This window comes from Ranitomeya variabilis, chromosome 3 (assembly GCF_051348905.1).
Source record: "Ranitomeya variabilis isolate aRanVar5 chromosome 3, aRanVar5.hap1, whole genome shotgun sequence".
Taxonomy (NCBI): Eukaryota; Metazoa; Chordata; class Amphibia; order Anura; family Dendrobatidae; genus Ranitomeya; species Ranitomeya variabilis.
The window spans coordinates 257,498,690-257,515,988 of NC_135234.1; the positions used below are offsets into that span (position 1 = coordinate 257,498,690).

The window sequence follows — 17,299 nt, forward strand, 5'->3', positions numbered from 1 at the left end:
TAACTGTGTTTGTTATTTTCAAATAAAAAAGTAAAAGTGTGTTTTGTTTCATTTCAAATAAAAGACTTTATTCTGGCTGTGTCTTTATTTACCATGTAACTATAGGATTAGTAATGTATAAGTGTCTTGTAGACGCCTCTCCATTACTAATCCGTGGACTTGATGTCACCAGACAATACAAAGGTGACATCAACCAAATAAATATGAGCCCCACTTGCCACGTGGGAACAGCAGGGCGAAGCGCCAGAATTGGCACATCTAATATATGCACCTTTTCTGGGTGTTTGGGGGCTGATATTTTTAGGCTTTGACTAAGACTACCAGCCTCCAGCTGTCTGTTTTAGCAAGGCTGGTTGTCAAAAATGGGGGGACCCCAGGACATTTTTTTAAATTATTTATTTAACTAATTAAAAATTACAAAATCGGGACCCCTCTATTCTTAATAACCAGCCTTGCTGAAACTGACAGCTGAGGGATGCAGCCCCCTGCTGTGAGTTTTGACTGGCTGGTTATTAAAAATACAGGGGAACCCATGCCTTTTTTTTTAATTATTTTTTACAGCGCATAAAATTAATGGTGCTATATAAATAAATAATAATAATGATAATAATAACATGTGTCAAAGTACCTTGTCCCTGCATCCAGTTCAGTCCCTTGTGGCAGCTGGACTAGGGCAGTGTTCACCTCGCTAGTGACTAGGCCTCATGTGATGTCATGATGTTGCAGATACTTAGTGAATGAGATGCCTAGTCTGCATCACAGAAGAGAGAAATGCTAAGGTCTGGCTGCCATTGTAGACCAGAATGGTTTATTTGAATTTTTTTGCTCTTCTTTTAGGCTGAATTCACCCTTTGAAACTCAGTAGCCTCATTGGCATAAATGAGGCTGTTGAGTACAAGTCTGGAGGCCTTCGGCCGGACCATACACTATGGTTCATAACCGGGATGTATAAAGCTTTTGTCCAATGGGTTGGAAAATGAATCTATCGAGTTGTGATGATCATTCATTTGGCTTATTTTAGTTATATTTTAGGGAATTGGCAAACAAGAAAAGGGTGATCATTGTGTAGTGTTGGCTTCCAATAATGTTCTGTGGGATTAATAACACCTTCCACATTTGCTGCTAAATGATTGCAGAATTTGAACAAATGTTGATAGTTTTTATATCGGTCTCCAAACCAACTTTGATCAAGTCAGTGAATTGTGTCTAATTATCAAATTTATGAATATCCATTTCAGGCTGAATAGGCATTTGATTGGATGCTTTTTATGAACAGCAATAAAAGGAAGAAATAATTGTTTAAAGCAAAAGATAAAAAAAGATTAAAAAGCCATTTTAATTTGCTTTGTTTGTGTCTATTTTTATTTGTGTTGGAGAAATATAATTGGACCTTTTTGTATATGACCATTGTTCCTGCGGTTTAACTCCATCAACATCTGATGCATTTACTGAAACATAAAGCTGGTGTGTGAATTTTAATTAACCAAGAAATCAGCTCCCTGAACAATCGCTAAGTACTAAATGAGCTGAGGGGGACACAAGGGTCCACCTATTCCCCATGCAGCTTTAGGTTCCAGCAGACCTCAGCAAGGACCCTGTCTGATGCTGTTATGGAAATGTATCCTTTTTCATCCATTCACAGCTTTTCTGGAGCTTCTAAGGGTGGTTTCACACTTGCGTTTTTGTCTGCAGCGTTTTTTGCACAAAAAACGCATGCGTTTTTTTTCCCTATATTTAACATTGAAAACGCATGCGTTTTTTTGCACATGCGTTTGTTCGCGTTTTCAAACGCATGCGTTTTTTGTCTGCATGCGTTCATTTTCAAAAATGCTACCTGTAGTATTTTCTTGCGCGTTTTTTTGCCGCGAAAAAACGCATGCGTTTTTTCGCGGCAAAAAAATGCATTGCTGTCTATGTAAACGCATGCGTTTTTAAGCACATGCGTTTGTTTGCGCTAAAAACGCATGCGTTTTTATAGAAAAAACACAGAAAACACACTAAAAAGCCACCCACCACCATCAAGGTGATAACGGGATCCAAACCCTAACCCTAACTCTACCCCTAACCTCACCCCTAGCCATTTAATAAACATTTTCTGACAGTCATATTGCCATGTATTTAAGTGCCACGTATCACGTATTTCAGTGCCACTTATGCCACGTATTTAAGTGCCACTTAAGCCACGTGCCACGTATTTAAGTGCCACGTGCCACGTATTTAAGTGCCACGTGCCACGTATTTAAGTGCCACGTGCCACGTATTTAAGTGCCACGTGCCACGTATTTCAGTGCCACGTGCCACGTATTTAAGTGCCACGTGCCACGTATTTCAGTGCCACTTATGCCACGTGCCACGTATTTAAGTGCCACGTGCCACGTATTTAAGTGCCACGTGCCACGTATTTCAGTGCCACTTATGCCACGTGCCACGTATTTAAGTGCCACGTATTTCATTGCCACGTATTAAAATTACTATAACTACGTGGTTATACATGGCACTGAAATATCGTGGCACGTAAATACGTGGCACTTAAATGCGTGGCCACAGATTAGGGTTAGGGTTAGGGGTAGGGTTAGGGGTAGGGTTAGGGGTAGGGTTAGGGTTAGGGTTTTTTGTTTTTTTCTTGTTTTCTTGTGTTTTTCTATAAAAATGCATGCGTCTAAAAAACGCATGCGTTTTACCGCGTTTACATGCGTTTTTTCACACATGCGTTTTTTTAAAAAACGCATGCAGATAAAAACGCAAGTGTGAAAGTAGCCTAAGATGAACATTTTATGGTATGAGGTCACCTATTCCTTCTCCTGACTTCTCCCAATAGAAAATTCAGCCTGACATTTTGAAAAAATTTACACAAACCCATCGGGTGTTGATATGAGAGAATTTTGGAGACTAATCAAATCCCGTTAAAATGTCTCAAAGTCTTCTCTATTTGAAATATACAAATTCGACTCATCCTTTCTTTCTTTGCATAGGAGCTGTAGAAACAAGCAGTAGAGGATTTCCTGTTGGCAGATGCATAGTTTAAATGTCATATTAGACATTACTCTGAGATTGAGCTCAAATGAAAAACACATGGAATTTTATTGCCGTGTTCTTCAAATGGCAAAAAATACTGTTGTCTGTAAATTAATTTGCTGCTTAGGGAAATTCAATTTCTTATTCACAGCATGTACACAACCATGGAAAATAAAAAGGAAACAGGAAAGTGAGAATTAAACTTTTTTCTTTAAAATAAATCTGTAATTTTGCTTGTTAATCTGAGATCCTGATTCCAGCGATGTGTTATTTACTGGGCTGCTTGCTGTAGTTTTAATACAATAGCTTTCTGCCTATGCACAGTGTACACAGAAAGCTACCAACCAGTGATGTGGGCAGGGTTATAGAGCGCACAGAATTCAGAGAACTGCTAAATCTTCAGTAGATAAAACAGTGATTTTTTTAATCAAATCTACAGCAAGGGGCCCAGTAAGTGACACATTTCTGGAGTCAAATTTCTCGCCCTACATCATGTAGCTCTCATCTTCCATAACATAAAGCTGGTGACAGATTTCCTTTAATTAGATTTGAAATCTATCTCTGAGTGTGCAGCTTCTGAAGAGCATGCCATACACAGAGACCACATATACCCGAAAATCTCATGTACTTCCAGCATTTCATGCTCACTACCTTGGAAATACACGTTTTTTATTATGAAGATTTTAACATCAGAACATTTTTCAGCATGGCTAGTTAAATATTAATTGAGAGATACTGTATCGGTACAAACTGAGACTCAAATCAGACAAGAACAATCCTGCCGAAACTATCAAGGGTACAGAGAGAGTAAGGATTTTCGTCAGAGAATATACTGCGTAGTTTCCAGGGTGCCAGCCTGGGATTTTAAAGATTATTTTGAGTTAATACTTATTTATGGATCAATTTGAAAACCATAGTGAATGATATAGTATATAATTAGTACATTGCTATAGCTCAATGTATTAATATAAATATAAAATAATTGTGACGCGCCCTGGTACCATGAGGTACCCGGAATCGGACCAGACAGTTCTATGGGGGAGGTCACGAGACCGTGATCCATTTTGTGGCCCTGGCCGTGTCATAAAATGGAGGATAATTATGTGGTGTTTGGTCGTGACGCCACCCGTGGTGTTTGGCAATGGGTGGCCGACGCTGCGGTTTAGGTCCACTGGGGCTGATGTTGATGCAGCAAAGATGGTTCAGCTCCCCACGGGTAGAGCGGGGCCCCAGGGCAAATATGTCTGATTGTTCAGATGGTGGGGAACGTTGGGGTGCAGAAAATAAGTGAAGGACACAGAGAGGTGCAGTTATTTTTACCTTTTACTTGAAAGTAGATGCAATCTGGGGTACCAATTACAGATGATGGATTGAGTCGGGCTTGCCTGGAGTCTTTCAGGTGCTGTCTTTTAGGGTCCCTGCTGCTTGTAGCCAAGCTGCGGCCCTCTCCTGCGTGATGATTTCTTACCTTTATGGCAGACAGTGTGAGCCTATTTCATGGGCACTGTCCTTTTCACTGTCAGCCCTGGGCTCTTGGCCTGCTACCATGCCCTCAGGTATTCGGTGTGGCCAGGGAAATTGCAGTCCCCTGCCCTCCAGATTCGGCTGTCAGGGCGTTCAGCACCTGCCAAGCCAAGGACTCTGGCGTCCTTTTTATCAGCGCTCCGCTCTGGTGTCAGCTATGCAGTTTTTATTCCCCTGAGCTCTTTTCTCTGCTCCTGTCCCTTCCCTCTCCACAGACCAACTGCCAACTCTCCTCTCTCACTGTCCTGTCAGGAGCTCCAGCTGGCTCCCGTTTCCATGACAACTCCCCTATTTACTCTCTCAGCTGACTTCCTTCTGACTCACTAACCCCATCTGCTGGCCAGAATTTATAAGGAAACTCCCCTTTCTGGCCTGGAGCAGGGATTGACATGTACACTGTGTTACCTGGCATGGAGACCTTCCTTCTTGCCTCCAGGCATGACATCACCCCTTAGAGGGAGGGAATGTCACCGTGGCAACCAGACTCTGGGGTGCCACAATTGCAAACTCAATAACCTACACAAGTGCTAACAATCTAAACAAATCATGGACCAATATTTTCTTTTGCAAACTTTTTTTTTATATTTTCTAGGATGGATGGTTGGCAACTCTGAGAGTTATATGAATAGCAATTTCCTAAAATGACGGTATCAAAAGAATGCCTGTCCGGAGTTGCAGGGCTACAGTTTCCTTTAGGTTTCATAAACTTTAGGTTTTATAGAATGAAATAGATGGATAAAAAATGGATAACCAAATGGATGGATGGATAAGCAGAGGGCAGCACGGTGGCTCAGTGGTTAGCACTGTTTTGCAGCGCTGGGGTCCTGGGTTCAGATAGGTTCATTGAGATTCAAAACTTTTTGTTCTAGATTAAAAGCAAAGAGAAAATAATGTAAAATAAATGCCCAATGTACTGCATTATAGCTGTAAGGGTAAAGACTTGTCCAATTATCTCATGAAGATACTTGATGTGCAGCAGGAAGTCATGCCATCTCCTCTATATGTTCAGTGTAATTAAATATCATCGAAGTTGTGATGACATATAATTCTAATATTCATCAGAAAAATTACCTGGTCAGCAACAGTTTGAAATTCACTTTGGTATTCTAAAAAATAGCTAAAAATGTTGGGAGCTGGAGAAGCGTGTCCATAGAAGTAATACAATAATAAAGCTTGAGCGTGACCGCTGCGTCTGCAGCCCCTATATTACACCCATGGATAATAGATAGAAAGTAAAGTGTTGCTGAACATTTCAGTTCTTCAGGTACAACAGGAAATCTAGGTTAAATCTGTTATAATAAAGGAAAGGCTGTCTGGTAAATGAGAACAAATGGGTACAAAAACAATCCCATAATTGCACTGGCAGACATAAACTTCACTCCTATTTTGGTTGATTTTTTGTTGTGTTGAAGAACGGATTTCAAAGGTTCATTTGAGAAGGATATTGGAAGTTTGATGCTGTGATTGATATGATGGTTTGTTAATAACAGAGCCCGAAGTTCAATTGCTTTCCTTCAGATGGTACAAAATATCTGTTTGCTCCCTTGTTCCTGTCAGCTTTATTTTGGCTATAATAAGAGGGAAATGATAATTGGCATTACACAAATGTCGTAGCGGAACAAATGAGCAGATCAGTCTAACATTTCCTGCCAGAGCCTTTTATACCAAGGGAAGAGTGAAGAGGATGTTGATGTGGGAGGAGTGGTGTGAAAAGGGCTTATATTGAGTCTAAGCAAAGAGCAAATTTTGCTGAAACATTTGCACTATATGCCATCACCAATCTCATATTTTACACTCATCTCTTTAAGGGGTTGTCCACTACTAGGAAAACCCCTTCTTGATCTAAATGTTTGGCCCCTATAAAATAAAAAAGCCTATACTCACCTCCCGTGCTGGCGCCATTTCAGCGTTCTGTGCACCAGCGGTCCAGGGGTTCTCGTGTGGTTGCATGACAAGTGATGGCCGGCATCCAATCATCTCTGGCGTCACTATTTCCACCTTCATAGGAATTGAACACGAAGGGGAAGCCAGGGATGAGCTGCCACCTGGGCTTCCTCTTCATGTTCAATTCCTACATGGCGGGGACATTGATGTTATCGTTGACTGGGCACTGGACATCACGTGTCATGCAACCGTACTAGAGCCCTAGGACTGCGACTGCCAACAAAGCTGGAACGGCACCAGCATGGGAGGGGAGTATAGGCTTTATTATTTTATCAGGGCCAAATATTTAGGTAAAGAAAGAGTTGTCCTAGTAGTGGTAAGTTTTGTGTTACACACCCAGTTTTTAAAGGAAAAATGTTATTTTTAAAACAGAGGGATATATATAAAAAAAAGAAAAACTATCCCTGAATCCAGGAATGGAAGAGGGACTCAGTTTAAATAAAATAAATACCAGTCAAAAATCCTTTTTTTAGATGCTTAAAATAATCCCGGAAAACTGATACTTGGGGCTTGAGTTTAGCCATGACACAAGAAATCAATGGACACACCAATTCTAAAATTCTGGAGTCACGCACCATTTTCCAAAGTCATGTATTAGGCATAAAATCCTGTATTAATTGTGCTTCAAGTATTTTTTTTTCAGACGCCACCTGTATTATAATTTTATATTGGACGCTAAAAACTTCAATTTATGTTTCTATAGCACTTTACTCTGCATGTGATGTACATACTATATATCACATACTGCACATGTGCGCCCTCTCCCTTACTCTCAAAAAATTTGGTCTAATTTTTAGTCAAAAATTTGATGTTAGAAAGAGTGCGTGAAATTGCAGAAAGAAACCATCTAAAATACTTGTATTTAAGTATAAGCATTTTAAAAAAAAATGTTCATAAAACCATTCAGCAAGTTCCAGCAGTTTGTCTGAGATGTGATATTTCTCTGGAATTATAAAAAAATAATAATTTGCTATTGAGTCTAAACTGAGTCTCTTTTTTGCGAGAGGTTGACTCTTGTTTAGTAATATAGCATACCCGGTTCATCAATTTGTAGAGTATCTACCATTTGAAATTATTGATTTGCTCAGATCTATTTCAGTCTCTCCACAGCTAATTAACTGTCGACATCATTTGGAAGTCATTTCTACATCCAGATACTCAGCTGCACAGTGATACTCACAAATCAGACTCTGTGGACTTCTTGTTTCCAATAGATGTCTGCCAAATTACTGCGAACACGGAGGAGAATGTTCTCAGACTTGGAGCACATTTCACTGTGACTGTGTGGACAGGGGCTACACGGACGCCACTTGCCATAATTGTAAGTAGTCCTTTACCTCCATTTTGGGATTGAGAGTCAGAGTGGATTATGTGACAATTGGTCTTCACCAACAGTCCCCATGTGTACTATTGTACAAACCTCAGGGACAATACATTGTGACTTGGACTTGATTTATTAGAAAGTAAATGTGGTTACAATCATTTAGTGGATCCACTCTAATTGTAAACCAATAAATCCATGAGGCTTTCACAGAAATAATGATAATAATAATAATTATGGATAAAAATAATTATTTCCTTCACTGAATCAGGACGGTGTCTATATTGAGTTCATTTTTCACATGGAAATGATCATGGAATGTTAAGGGAGTGCATTTCATCAAGAACCTGCTTTTTCCTTAGCATCTTAGAGGTAATTAAACATAACAATATTCTGAATGTCAAAGGAAAACATGAATAGTAAGTAACTTGCTTTCCCTGGTAATATTCGCTCTCCTGGGCCAAGCCACACTTTATAAGAAATAGAGCACAAACGAAGTATCTCTTGAGCATATATCATTTCATCAGGAGCAGCATGAAACTGTCATAATAAGTAATCAAGTGTAAACCTTCCATCTTCCCTTTCTTCCTTCCTTCTTTCTTTGTTTCCTATCTTCTTTCCCTCTTTCTCAGATGTTGCCTGCTTTTCTATTTTCCTACTTACATGAATTGTCAGTATAATTTCACCCCAAACTATTTATATGCTATGTAGCACTTTCAGAGACAAGTCTGGCAATACCTTTAACTAGACAGTCTGTTCATCCATTACAAAAAAAATCTGCATTTGAATTTCTATGCAAATGAGACTGTAGATTTAAAATCTCGGTCACTCCAGCTCTATTCCCCACCCAGCACTGCCTTTTCCTGCTTGACTGATGCCTTATTTGTAGTAACACAGCATAAAAGCTTTCAGTCAAGCAGGAGGAGGCGGTGCTGGGTGGGCAACAGAGCTGGAGTGACAGAGACTTCGGATCTACAAATAGTTCTTCATCTTATTTGGATATAGATTTAAATCCTGATATCTCAGTAATGGAAAAACAGTCTGGCTATGTATCGGAATAGCTGAACTTGTCCTTGGAAGAGCTATATGCACATATAAGTCGTTTTGGGAAGGGTGGTATCCTGCTGACAGTTTCCCACTAATGTTTTAAAGTGACATTTTTTTCTTCCTGCTCTTTTTCTGTTTATTTATTCTTACCTGTCATTTTGCATCTAAATCTTTTCATGTTCTTCCCTTTGTTCTGGTATTGTTTCCTTCTTACCCTATGTCCTGCTTTCTCTATGCATACTTTTTTCATTTTTTGCTTTGTTTTCTTTCAGCCATTTATTCTCCATGCCATGCTTTGAATTTTTTTCTTTTTATTTTACTTCTTTGTGTTTTTTTCTTACCTCTCACATTTGCTTAAGTGTCCATCATTTATTGACTCTTTCTCATGCTTTCTTCTTGCCTTCCTTCTCCTAGTGTTTTCCTTTTTCATACACTCTCTTCCTTTTGGTTTTTAAATCCTTTTTACCTACTCTACCAATCTCCATTTACTTTTTGTTTCCTTACTTCCCTTTAGATTTTTGCATTATTCCCTATTTATATTCCATTTATTTATAATTTGGATAATTATTTTCTTCCTGTTTTTCAATTGTCCATCTTCTCCTTTGACATGTCTCCCTTGTTTATTATTATTATTATTATTATTTATTATTATTATAGCGCCATTTATTCCATGGCACTTCACATGTGAGGAGGGGTATACATAATAAAAACAAGTACAATAATCTTGAACAATACAAGTCACAGCTGGTACAGGAGGAGAGAGGACCCTGCCCGCGAGGGCTCACAATCTACAAGGGATGTTTACTTTTCTTTGGTCTATTTGCTGTTTTCCTATGTGTGTTTCAATGTTTCCTTTTCTTCTTACATTTCTATTTTTGTTTTACTTCCAACATCAAGCATTTTTGGTTCTCTTTTTTCCTTCACTCTATCCCTTCAGTATGTTTCTTTCTTCTTACCCACCATTTTTGTTATCCTTCTTTCCTGATTAATCAGTTATTTTTCCATACTGTTGTCATGTTTGGCTCAGATGTTCCCTAATTGTTATGCCTAATTTTCTTTGATGTGCAGTGAAGTTTACCAGCTAACTGATATTAGATACACTACCAGTGAAGAGATTGGACACATCTGTTCATGCAATCGTACTCCCGGGTTCTTATTGAAGCGTGCACATTGTAGATTCCGACTGAAGGCAGAAATAGGAACACATAGGAAAACAAGGAGTAAAGAAACAGAATTTGTAGACTCCTGAGTGCGGATTTTTTGTAATTTGCTCCGTGCAATTCAGCAAAATGGCAACCAGCTGCGGCTATAAAGAGCCAATAGTTTGGTCCTCCATGCCTTTTGTCATGTGCATTCTCTTTGGCAGCTTCTCTCCAGACCCTGGCTTCTGATTTGTCTAGGCCTCAGATGTCGCGCCATGCTGTTATGGCATGGTACACGTTGTGATGTCACGGTGTTAAAAGACACATTGCCTTGGTTCCATTTGAGGTCTGGAAGACGGTAAGACTGAACCAGAAGACCTAGCCTGGAGTGAAGCAGCCAAATAGAAGCAGAAAAGAACACATGGAGTACTGGAAAAAGGTTGCGGTGACAGGTAAGTATTAGTATTTGTTTTTCTTTTGCATTCTATATTTGTTATGCTCTGGTACATGGGGAGCCAGAAAATAAAAAGGAACATTAATTTCCCCAATAGTAATGGATGTAAATCAGATTTTCTTCATGATTTGCTAATATCCACATCCGCTGATCTCTAGTCTCAAACCATCTCAGTTGCTCTAACATTGTGTTATTATTGGGGCCATATCACCAGGGGCAGCGCTCCATCCCTGCCCTGCTTAGTCACATAGCCCCTATATAGCCAGGAGGTGTGTTGAGTCATTGTTCTGCTAGAAAACAAATGATAGTTTCTCTAAGTGAAAACAAGATGGTATCGCATGCCCTTAAAGGGAACCTATCACCCCGTTTTTTTCGGTATGAGATAAAAATACTGTTAAATAGGGCCTGAGCTGTGCATTACAATAGTGTAGTTTGTGGACCCCGATTCCCCACCTATGCTGCCGAAATACGTTACCAAAGTAGTCATTTTCGCCTGTCAATCAGGCTGGTCAGGTCGGATGGGCGTGGCTTCTTCCCCCAGATATTGCGTAGTTTTCCGTTGGTGGCGTAGTGGTGTGCGCATGTCCAAGGTCCCCAATCCTGCACGGGGGGGTGAAAATAGCAGCGATGTCCGTTATTCCATTGGTGGTCGGTGGGCGCGGCCATCTTCCTTTGGCCGCGCGTGCGCAGAAGCGGCGCTCTGCTGGCCGCGGCTTCAGGAAAATGGCCGCGGGATGCCGCACGTGCGCAGATGGAGATCGCGGCGGCCATTTTCCTGAAGCCGCGGCCAGCAGAGCGCCGCTTCTGCGCACGCGCGGCCAAAGGAAGATGGCCGCGCCCACCGACCACCAATGGAATAACGGACATCGCTGCTATTTTCACCCCCCCCCGTGCAGGATTGGGGACGTTGGACATGCGCACACCACTACGCCACCAACGGAAAACTACGCAATATCTGGGGGAAGAAGCCACGCCCATCCGACCTGACCAGCCTGATTGACAGGCGAAAATGACTACTTTGGTAACGTATTTCGGCAGCATAGGTGGGGAATCGGGGTCCACAAACTACACTATTGTAATGCACAGCTCAGGCCATATTTAACAGTATTTTTATCTCATACCGAAAAAAACGGGGTGATAGGTTCCCTTTAAATAATGTGATTGCCATGCTGGGTAAGTGTGCATTGAAATTAATCACCAATAATGTCACCAGCAAACCACCCCAACATGATCACCTTTGCCTCAATGCTGCATGGTGGGCTCCACTCATGTAGAAATGGACTGCCCACCTTTTCTGCATGTCACAAAGACATGGCAATATGTATGAACAATCTCAACTCAAATTTTTGTACATCAGACCATAGATACAAATTTCCACTGATCCAATGTCAAGTCAATGAGACATGGTAAAAACAAGTCTCTTCTTCTTTCTTGCGATCCTCAGTAGTGGCTTTTTTTGCAGAAATTTGACTATAAAGGCCTGCTGCTCACAATCAACTTTGGACAGTTAATGTTGAGATATACCTGTTGCTTGATGTCTGTGTATCAGTTAGGAAGGCTGTTATATGAGGTGCTGTCAGATTGTGGTTTCTGAGGCTGGTAATTCTAATAAGTGTATTCAATGCAGAGGGAATTTTTGGTCTTCCATTCCTGGGGTGGCCCTCATTTGAGACAAATTCATCATAATGATTGATAGTTTTCATTCCTGCTGTTGAGAATATTTTCAAGGTTCTAGAACTTTTCTTGATTGACTAACCTTCATGTCTTAAACTAGTGATGTACTGTCATTTCTCATTACTTGGTTGATTGATTCTTGCCATGTTCTGTCTTAGAACAGTTATGTATTAGGGCTCAGCAGTGTATGGAACTGTGTGCCAATACTGCCTCTGTAAAACACATTGGATGGACAGGAACACTTTACGAAGGCCAGTAATTCCACGAATTAACTCTTAACAAGGTATACCTATTCATATGTAGCTATTCCAGGTGATTGACTACCTGATGAAGCATTTTGAGAGAATGACATGGGTTTGTAAAGCTGCCACCAGAGTAAAAGGGGGGATCTTTGAAGAATCTAAGGTTCAACACATATTCTGGTATGTTTCACAATCTTTTCTTTAGTCCATATTTCCATCTATGTTCCTTTGGAGTTTTGCTGCCTTCAGACTGAATCTATAATGTGCACATTCCAAAAGAAAGAAGAAAAATGTTGCCTGAGTAGGTGAATCCGAACTTCTAACATTAGACTCTTTCATAGATCAGCTATAACTTTCATCACGCATTACTTTTGTTTCTATGGCCACCTATGGAAAACTGCTGCACTGCTTAGTATGAGAATTTGTGATATTCACAAGGAATAAAAATAGAAATCTAATAATTCTACACTCCTTACCCCACAGAGTTACTCTTCAAGATGTGATCTTTTTTCTAGCATACGCAAAAACTAAAGTACAGTGTCAGTGTTACCCAATTAGAACTGAGGTTTTAATGAGGTGGGGGAGATGATGATGTTCACGATAAAGCAGGTTACATCTGGCATTACAGGGTTGTAAATCAGATTTTTATATAACAAGTTCTATTTAAAAAGTTTCAAGTCAAACTTAAATTTTAGTAAATATCGGGTTAAAAAGAAATGTTATACATGTCCACCACTGAGCACATTTTAGCATCTGCAATCTAAGTAAATCCAAAAAGCTGTGTTATTTCATTTTTAATATCTGTTTAGAGCTCAGAGTTCTGTTTTGGTGTTAATGCAGTCTCCACTAAGGAGAATTCACTGCATCTGTCAACAGATATTTGCTATGTAATCTGTCAGCAGCTTGTAATATGGATGGAGTCCCTGATTCCAGTGAAGTAGCATTTGTAGTGCCTTGAAAAAGTATTTATACCCTGTGAACTTTTACATACTTTTTTCTCGTTACACCCACAAACTTAAATGTATGTTACTGGAATTGTTTGTGATATACCAACACAAAGCAAGTTTTTGTGTTGTAAAAACGAAATGATACATGGTTTTATATATATAGAGTACAGACCAAAAGTTTAGACACACCTTCTCATTTAAAGATTTTTCGTATTTTCATGACTATGAAAATTGTAAATTCACACTGAAGGCATCAAAACTATGAATTACCACACGTGGAATTATATACTTAACAAAAATGTGTGAAATAACTGAAATTATGTCTTATTTTCTAGGTTCTTCAAAGTAGCCACCTTTTGCTTTGATGACTGCTTTGCACACTCTTGGCACACTTGGCATACTTTTTTGTTAAGTATATAATTCCACATGTGTTAATTCTAGTGTTGAGCGATACCTTCCGATATTCAAAAGTATCGGTATCGGATTGGATCGGCCGATATCCAAAAAATATCAGATATCGCCAATACCGATACCCGATATCAATAAAAGTCAATGGGACACAAATATCGGAAGCAATCCTGGATGGTTCCCAGGGTCTGAAGGAGAGGAAACTCTCCTTCAGGCCCTGGGATCCATATTCATGTAAAAAATAAAGAATAAAAATAAAAAATATGGATATACTCACCCCTCCGACGGACCCTGGCTCTCAGCGGTGCAACCGGCAGCCTCCGTTCCTAAGAATGCAGTGAGTGTAGGACCTGCGATGACGTCGCGGTCACGCGACCAGTCACAAGACCGTGACATCATCGCAGGTCCTACACTCACTGCATTCTTAGGAACGGAGGCTGCCGGTTGCACCGCTGAGAGCCAGGGTCCGTCGGAGGGGTGAGTATATCCATATTTTTTATTTTTATTCTTTATTTTTTACATGAATATGGATCCCAGGGCCTGAAGGAGAGTTTCCTCTCCTCCAGACCCTGGGAACCATACGCACCGCACACGCCAAAGATGACTGGGAACTTATAGGAACTTACGATTCCGATTTCCGATATCACAAAAATATCGGAACTCGGTATCGGAATTCCGATACAGCGAATATCGGCCGATACCCGATATTTGCAGTATCGGAATGCTCAACACTAGTTAATTCAAAGTTTTGATGCCTTCAGTGTGAATGTACAATTTTCATAGTCACGAAAATACAGAAAAATATTTAAATGAGAAGATGTGTCCTAACTTTTGGTCTGTACTGTATATTTTAAATATAAATTTGAAAATTATGCCATGCATTTGTGTTCAGCTTCCGTAGTCTGATACCCCTAAATAAAATCCTGAGTGATCAATTGCCAGATGTCACATATTTAGTAAATTGAGTCCACTTCTAATTTATTCTCAGTATAAATACAGCTGATCTGTGAAGGCCTCGGAGGTTTATTTGAGAATATTAGGGATCAAACAGCTTCATACAAACCAGGGAACACACCAGACAGGTGAGGGATTGAGTTGTGGAAAAGAGTAAAGCAGGTTAAGGTTATAATAAAATAGCCCAAGCTCTAAACATCTCACGAAACATCGTTCAATTCATCATCCAATAATCGAAGGAGTACAACACAACTGAAAACCTACCAAGACACTGTAATCCACATAAACTGAGGTCCTAAGCAAGGATAGATCCAGGATGGTCATTCTGCAGATGCTGCAAAGATCTGCTTGGGAGTAATGGTGGAACCACACATGGAGATGGCAATGTCAGGCAAAGGTAGGTTAGTAGAGGGAGAGAACACGAGGAGTTCAGTTTTTGACAGGTTCAGTTTCAGATAGAGGGAGGACATGATGTCAGAGACAGCAGTAAGACAATCACTTGTGTTTTCTAAAAAGGCAGGCATGAGAAGAAGTGTATAATTGGGTGTCATCAGCATAGAGATGGTACTGGGACCCATATCTACTGATTGTTTGTGCAATAGGGGCAGTATACAAAGAGAAGAGGAGTGGGCCTAGGACTGATCCTTTAGGAACCCCAACAGTAAGAGGAAGGTGAGAGGAGGTGGAACCAGCAAAAGATACAGTGAAAGAGCAGTCAGAGAGATAGGAGGCGAACCAGGAGAGAACGTTATCCTTGAGGCCGATGGAGTGTAGCATAGTGAGGAGGAGCTGATGATCCACAGTATCGAATGCTGCAGAGAGATCCAAGAGAATTAGCATGGAGTAGTGACCATTATATTTAGCTGTTAGTAGATCATTAGAGGCTTTAGTGCGAGCAGTTTCAGTAAAGTGTAGAGAGCGGAAACCAGATTGAAGAGGGTCGAGAAGAGAATTATCTGGGAGATAGCAGATTAGACGGGAGTGGACCAGGCGTTCGAGGAGTTTAGAGATGAAGGGAAGATTAGAGACAGGTCTATAATTAGCGGCACAGTTTTGGATGAGGGATGGTTTTTTAAGTAATGGATGTATGATGGCATGCTTAAATGAGAAGGGAAAGAAACCGGAAGAGAGAGAAAGGTTGAATATTTTTGTTAGGTGAGAGGTGACAGCAGGGGACTGGAGGAGATGTGACGGAATGGGGTCACTGGTGCAAGTGGTTGGGTGAAAAGATGCAAGGACCCTGATTACTTCTTCTTCTGTAACTGGTTCAAAGTCAGAGAGTGAACTAGATGCAATGGGGGAGGGAGGACAGTGCATGGTATGAAGGGATTGGGAGATAATTTCCTGTCAGATGTGGTCAATTTTTTCTTTGAAGTAATTGGCCAGATCGTCAGCGCTGAGATCCGTGGTTGGGGCCTGCACTCTTGGGTTGAGTAGGGAATGAAAAGTGTCAGAGACGTTTGGGTTATTGGACAGTGAGGTGATGAGGGTGTTAAAATAGGTTTGTTTGGAGAGGTGAAGGGCAGAGTTGTATATTTTAAGCATGACCTTATAATGGATGAAATCTTCAGGTAGATTAGATTTTCTCCACGGACGTTCGACAAACCTGGAGCACCGCTGCAGGAAACATGTTTGCAGCGTGTGCCACGGTTGTCACCATCTGTACCAAGTTGTTGTGTATGTATAGAAGGTGCAATTTCATCCAGGGCACTTTGCCGGGTTTCATTGTAATGCTTCAGTGCAGAATCAGGACATGAGATGAGGAGATAGGGGCCAATGAGGACTGCAAGTTCTTCATAAGTTTCTGGGTGTTAATGGCCTGTATGTTTCTATAAGTGTGGAAAGTGGGGGTGACCTGAGCGGGATGGCAGTTCTTGATAGAGAATGAAAGAAAATTGTGGTCAGAGAGCGGGAGAGGGGGGTTTGTGAAATCGTCCACTGAGCAAAGCCGGGAGAAGACCAAGTCGAGGGAGTTTCCGCCTTCATGCGTTGGAGAGTTAGTATGCTGCGAGAGGCAGAAAGATGAGGTTAGAGATAAATGGTGAGAAGCAGATGGGGAGAGGGGAAAAGCAATGGGGATGTTGAAATCACTCATGATGAGCGTGGGGATGTCACAGGATAGAAAGTGTGGAAGCCAGGTGGTAAAGTGATCCAGGAACTGATGAGAGTGGCCGGGAGGATGATACATCGCCACCACTCGCACGGAGAAGGGGATGTAGAGTCTGACAGCATGGACTTGAAAAGAAGGGAAGACAAGTGAGGGTATTTGGGGGATAACTTGGAAGGTACATTTGGTTGATAGGAGCAGGCCAACGCCTCCACCTGCTCTGTTGTCCGATCTTGGGGTATGAGAAAAGTGTAGTCCACCATATGAAAGAGCAGCAGCAGCAGTTGTGTCTGACTGCTGGATCCAGGTTTCGGTAAGAGCCAGGAGGTTAAGAGAAATAGAAAGGAAGAAGTCATGGATGAAATGGAGTTTATTACACACAGAGCAAGAATTCCACAAGGCACAATTGAATGAAGAAGAAGGCATGCATGGGATATTAATAAGGTTAGAGGGGTTTCTGAGTGTAGCAGTTGGGAGGTTAGACTTGCTATAATATGAGGGGCCGGGGTTGGGAGAGATA

The 17,299-nt window shown here is 40.9% G+C and overlaps 1 protein-coding gene across 1 annotated transcript in view; it reads left to right on the top strand.

Moving 5' to 3' along the window:
- Positions 1 to 17,299, top strand: part of LOC143815804 (contactin-associated protein-like 5) — a 1,144,596-nt gene that overhangs the window by 603,672 nt on the left and 523,625 nt on the right. The window contains exon 11 of the mRNA XM_077295418.1: positions 7,698 to 7,804. Coding sequence (XP_077151533.1) covers positions 7,698 to 7,804 — 107 coding nt within the window. The remainder of the gene's footprint in view (positions 1 to 7,697; positions 7,805 to 17,299) is intronic.